The sequence below is a fragment of the Silurus aristotelis genome, assembly GCF_946808225.1.
Source record: "Silurus aristotelis genome assembly, chromosome: 27".
NCBI classification, from domain to species: domain Eukaryota; kingdom Metazoa; phylum Chordata; class Actinopteri; order Siluriformes; family Siluridae; genus Silurus; species Silurus aristotelis.
The window spans coordinates 17,203,205-17,209,398 of record NC_139600.1 but is presented as its reverse complement, the minus strand read 5'-3'; the positions used below and the strand labels follow the sequence as shown (position 1 = coordinate 17,209,398).

General features: G+C 38.2%; 1 protein-coding gene across 1 annotated transcript in view; it reads right to left on the bottom strand.

Annotated features, from left to right (window-relative positions):
- ank2a (ankyrin 2a, neuronal) overlaps nucleotides 1-6,194 on the bottom strand; it is a 50,881-nt gene that overhangs the window by 24,683 nt on the left and 20,004 nt on the right. The window contains exons 16-23 of the mRNA XM_083533358.1: nucleotides 6,166-6,194; nucleotides 5,875-5,973; nucleotides 2,794-2,991; nucleotides 2,490-2,588; nucleotides 2,277-2,375; nucleotides 1,837-1,935; nucleotides 1,609-1,707; nucleotides 3-29 (exon numbers count right to left, since the gene is read on the bottom strand). The exon at nucleotides 6,166-6,194 is cut by the window's right edge and continues 70 nt beyond it. Of these exons, the coding sequence (XP_083389484.1) occupies nucleotides 3-29; nucleotides 1,609-1,707; nucleotides 1,837-1,935; nucleotides 2,277-2,375; nucleotides 2,490-2,588; nucleotides 2,794-2,991; nucleotides 5,875-5,973; nucleotides 6,166-6,194 (749 nt within the window). The remainder of the gene's footprint in view (nucleotides 1-2; nucleotides 30-1,608; nucleotides 1,708-1,836; nucleotides 1,936-2,276; nucleotides 2,376-2,489; nucleotides 2,589-2,793; nucleotides 2,992-5,874; nucleotides 5,974-6,165) is intronic.

Here is a 6,194-nt window from a genome sequence, read left to right as displayed (position 1 = left end):
ACGTTCAGTTTGTGCTTCTCTGTCACCGTCTGCAAGACAGAAACAAGACCGCCGCAGTCATATACACACCTAACGTAATTAACACCACCAGCATTAGCAACATTAGCTTGGAGTCAGGAGTATCAGCAGCTCCTGCATATATCTGTTCTTTATATAGCATTCAATACACCGACATGATTACTACAAACTCAAAGTAAAACTTGTTACAATCACATTTAGTTTCTCAAAATTAGGTATAACACTGCAAAGCAACAACCTGAAACATCTGGCTCGAACCTGTACCTGTAACTAAACCTTAATCTGAACCTGAACCTTTATCTGAACCTCTACCTGAACTTAAACCTAAATCTGTACCTGATCCTGTACCTGTATATAAACCTGTACCTATACCTGTACCTAAACCTGTACCTGTAACTGTAACTAAACCTGGACCTGTAACTAAACCTGGACCTAAACCTGTACCTGTACCTAAACCTGTACCTGTAACTGTAACTAAACCTGTACCTGTACCTAAACCTGTACCTGTAACTGTAACTAAACCTGGACCTGTAACTAAACCTGTACCTGTACCTAAACCTGTACCTGTAACTGTAACTAAACCTGGACCTGTACCTAAACCTGTACCTAAACCTGTACCTGTACCTAAACCTGTACCTGTAACTGTAACTAAACCTGGACCTGTAACTAAACCTGTACCTGTACCTAAACCTGTACCTGTAACTGTAACTAAACCTGGACCTGTACCTAAACCTGTACCTAACCCTGTACCTGTAACTAAACCTGTACCTGTAACTAAACCTGTACCTGTACCTAAACCTGTACCTGTAACTGTAACTAAACCTGGACCTGTAACTAAACCTGTACCTAAACCTGTACCTGTAACTGTAACTAAACCTGTACCTGTACCTAAACCTGTACCTGTAACTAAACCTGGACATGTACCTAAACCTGTACCTAAACCTGTACCTGTACCTAAACCTGTACCTGTAACTGTAACTAAACCTGGACCTGTAACTAAACCTGTACCTGTAACTGTAACTAAACCTGGACCTGTACCTAAACCTGTACCTGTAACTAAACCTGGACCTGTACCTAAACCTGCACCTGTAACTGTAACTAAACCTGTACCTGTACCTAAACCTGTACCTGTAACTAAACCTGGACCTGTACCTAAACCTGTACCTAAACCTGTACCTGTACCTAAACCTGTACCTGTAACTGTAACTAAACCTGGACCTGTAACTAAACCTGTACCTGTAACTGTAACTAAACCTGGACCTGTAACTAAACCTGTACCTGTACCTAAACCTGTACCTGTAACTGTAACTAAACCTGGACCTGTACCTAAACCTGTACCTAAACCTGTACCTGTAACTGTAACTAAACCTGTACCTGTAACTAAACCTGTACCTGTACCTAAACCTGTACCTGTACCTGTAACTAAGCCTGTAGCTAAACCTGTAGCTGAACCTGTAGCTGAACCTGTAGCTGCACGTGTCGGTGTATGAGAGAGTAGACTCTAAGGAGATCAATGTTTCCTCTGTGTGTTTGAAGGTGAAGGTTTGTGGTGAATTCTGATGTGTTTAACTTTAACCCTGTGTTACTCACAGTCGTCATGGTGATGACCTCCTCAGTGACGACCTTCAGTGTGTCCACCACAGAGATGTAGCCAAGACGCTTAGCGATAGAGAGAGCTGTGTTGCCATTCTGAAACACACACACACACACACACACACACACACACACCCTTCATCTGAACCTATACTGGAACCTGCATTAGTCAATGTGTGTGTGTGTGTGTGTGTGTGTGTGTGTGTGTGTGTTTAGAAACCTCACCATAGTAATAGCATTAGGCTTTGCACCATGATGAAGCAGAACATTAATAATGTGTGTGTTTCCCTGCTGAGCTGCTTGGTGAAGGGGTGTGTATCCATTCTGCAGACAACCCAAACACACACACACACACACACACACACACACACACACACACACACAAAACACACACAACATGTAAGTAAAGGAAGCAGAAATAAATAGTGAACAGACAGGATGTGTTTGTGTAATGAGCAAATGAAAAAACACAGGAAGTGAGTGTAAACAGGAAGTAAGTATACACAGGAAGTGAGTGTAAACAGGAAGTGAGTATACACAGGAAGTAAGTGTAAACAGGAAGTGAGTATAAAAAGGAAGTGAGTATACACAGGAAGTGAGTGTAAACAGGAAGTGAGTGTAAACAGGAAGTGAGTATAAACAGAAAATAAGACATCAGCTCTTACTCTAGTTTTGGAGTTCACATTTGCCCCATGCTGCAACAGGAAGTTCACCATCTTCACGTTTCCATAGTGACAGGCCACGATGAGTGGGGTGTAGCCCAGCTTTTTTGGGTGAGGGAGGGGTTTATACAAATGACATTACACACATACGTGTTATCAATCAATATAATATTAATGTGTGTGTGTGTGTGTGTGTGTGTGTGTGTGTGCTCTCACTTTTGATGGGTGGTCTAAGTTTACACTGTGCTTAACAAGAATTTCAGCCACATTCACTTTGTCCTCCTGAGCAGTGAGATGTAGTGGAGTGAGACCGTTCTGAAAGAGACAGAGAGACAGTGAGACCTCAAAATTAGAAGATTTCAATATGAATCTTTTCACACAGTATTATTCTAGTTTTGATTATTTAGAAAATCAGCCAACAGCTCTGTAATACTTCATTATCACCAGCTCTTCTTTACTATTTATTGTGGGTGCGCATGTGTGTGTGTGTGTGTTTGTGTGTACATTTGCAGTGCCTCACTTTTGCATTAGCATTGGCGTTAGCTCCATGTTCCAGAAGTAGTGCGGCCATGTGGTCATGTCCCTCCTGGGCAGCAAGGTGAAGTGGGGTCATTAACTGCCGTGTTGTAGCTCCACATTCCGCCCCCTTCTGCAACAGCACTCGCGCTAACTGCAGCTCGTTCTTTCTTGCTGCAATGTGGAGTGGGGTGTAACCGTTCTGCACACGCGCACACACACACACACACACACACACACACACACACAGTGTAGATATATATGGATATCTTTAGTAAAGTAAGTATAGTACAGTGACTGTAGTGAGTGTAATGAGTAGAGTGAGTGGAGTATAGTGATTATAGTGAGTATAGTGAGTGTAGTGAGTATAGTGGATATAGTAAGTTTTAACAGGATTCTGGAAGGTAAGAAGATGCCTGATGAATGGAGAAGGAGTGTGCTGGTACTGATCTTTAAGAATAAGGGAGATGTGCAGACCTGCAGTAACTACAGGGGAATAAAGTTGATCAGTCACACCATGAAGTTATGGGAAAGAGTAGTGGAAGCCAGGTTGAGAGAAGAGGTGACCATCTGTGAGCAACAGTATGGTTTCATGCTGAGGAAGAGCACCACAGACGCATTATTTGCTTTGAGAATGTTGATGGAGAAGTATAGAGAAGGTCAGAAGGAGCTGCATTGTGTATTTGTGGATTTAGAGAAAGCGTACGACAGGGTGGAGAGAGGAGTTGTGGTATTGTATGAGGAAGTCAGGTGTGTCAGAAGTATGTGAGGGTGGTGCAGGACATGTATAAGGACAGTGTGACAGCAGTGAAGTGTGCAGTAGGTACGACAGACTGGTTCAAAGTGGAGGTGGAACTACATCAAGGATCGGCTCTGAACCCTTTCTTGTTTGCAGTGGTGATGGACAGGATTAAGGACGAGGTCCGAGGTAGTGATTTTAGTGAGTATAGTATAGTGATTTTAGTGAGTATAGTATAGTGATTATAGTGAGTATAGTATAGTGAGTATAGTGAGTATAGTGAGTATGGTATAGTGATTATAGTGAGCATGGTATAGTGGTTATAGTGAGTATAGTATAGTGATTATAGTGAGTATAGTATAGTGATTATAGTGAGTATGGTATAGTGATTATAGTGAGTATGGTATAGTGGTTATAGTGAGTATAGTATAGTGATTATAGTGAGTATAGTATAGTGATTATAGTGAGTATGGTATAGTGATTATAGTGAGTATAGTAAAGTGATTATAGTGAGTATAGTATAGTGATTATAGTGAGTATAGTATAGTGATTATAGTGAGTATGGTACAGTGGTTATAGTGAGTATGGTACAGTGGTTATAGTGAGTATAGTACAGTGATTATAGTGAGTATAGTATAGTGATTATAGTGAGTATAGTATAGTGATTATAGTGAGTATAGTACAGTGGTTATAGTGCGTATAGTATAGTGATTATAGTGAGTATAGTACAGTGGTTATAGTGATTATAGTATAGTGAGTATAGTGAGAATAGTATAGTGATTATAGTGAGTATAGTATAGTGATTATAGTGAGTATAGTATAGTGAGTATAGTATAGTGATTATAGTGAGTATAGTATAGTGAGTATAGTATAGTGATTATAGTGAGTATAGTATAGTGAGTATAGTATAGTGATTATAGTGAGTATAGTACAGTGGTTATAGTGAGTATAGTACAGTGGTTATAGTGATTATAGTATAGTGAGTATAGTGAGAATAGTATAGTGATTATAGTGAGTATAGTATAGTGATTATAGTGAGTATAGTATAGTGAGTATAGTATAGTGATTATAGTGAGTATAGTATAGTGAGTATAGTATAGTGATTATAGTGAGTATAGTATAGTGAGTATAGTATAGTGATTATAGTGAGTATAGTACAGTGGTTATAGTGAGTATAGTATAGTGATTATAGTGAGTATAGTATACTGATTATAGTGAGTATAGTATAGTGATTATAGTGAGTATAGTACAGTGGTTATAGTGAGTATAGTATAGTGATTATAGTGAGTATAGTACAGTGGTTATAGTGATTATAGTATAGTGAGTATAGTATAGTGATTATAGTGAGTATAGTATAGTGATTATAGTGAGTATAGTATAGTGAGTATAGTATAGTGATTATAGTGAGTATAGTATAGTGAGTATAGTATAGTGATTATAGTGAGTATAGTATAGTGAGTATAGTATAGTGATTATAGTGAGTATAGTATAGTGAGTATAGTATAGTGATTATAGTGAGTATAGTACAGTGGTTATAGTGAGTATAGTATAGTGATTATAGTGAGTATAGTATAGTGATTATAGTGAGTATAGTACAGTGGTTATAGTGAGTATAGTACAGTGGTTATAGTGATTATAGTACAGTGAGTATAGTGAGTATAGTATAGTGATTATAGTGAGTATAGTATAGTGATTATAGTGAGTATAGTATAGTGAGTATAGTATAGTGATTATAGTGAGTATAGTATAGTCAGTATATAGTACAGTGGTTATAGTGAGTATAGTATAGTGATTATAGTGAGTATAGTATAGTGATTATAGTGAGTATAGTACAGTGGTTATAGTGAGTATAGTACAGTGGTTATAGTGATTATAGTACAGTGAGTATAGTGAGTATAGTATAGTGATTATAGTGAGTATAGTATAGTGATTATAGTGAGTATAGTATAGTGAGTATAGTATAGTGATTATAGTGAGTATAGTATAGTGATTATAGTGAGTATAGTATAGTGATTATAGTGAGTATAGTATAGTCAGTATAGTATAGTGATTATAGTGAGTATAGTACAGTGGTTATAGTGAGTATAGTATAGTGATTATAGTGAGTATAGTATAGTGATTATAGTGAGTATAGTACAGTGGTTATAGTGAGTATAGTACAGTGGTTATAGTGATTATAGTACAGTGAGTATAGTGAGTATAGTATAGTGATTATAGTGAGTATAGTATAGTGATTATAGTGAGTATAGTATAGTGAGTATAGTATAGTGATTATAGTGAGTATAGTATAGTGAGTATAGTATAGTGATTATAGTGAGTATAGTATAGTCAGTATAGTAAGTATACCTTGGCTGTGCTGTGAGGTGATGCTCCTTTATCCAACAGCAAAAGTGCAACCTCATGATTGTCATAGTGAACTGCCACATGAAGGGGAGTGAGACCATCCTGACAGTGAAGAAGACAGAGAGATGGGGGGAGAGAGACAGACACATAGGAGAGAGAGAGAGAGAGAGAGAGAGAGAGAGAGAGAGAGAGAGAGAGAGAGAGAGAGAGAGAGAGAGAAAATGAACCTAATCTAATCCCGATGCAGTTTATTCTCTCAGCTCTCAGTCCATATCTGATCATTAGTTCCAGTACCTTCCCAGCTTCATCAGGCAGAGCTCTGC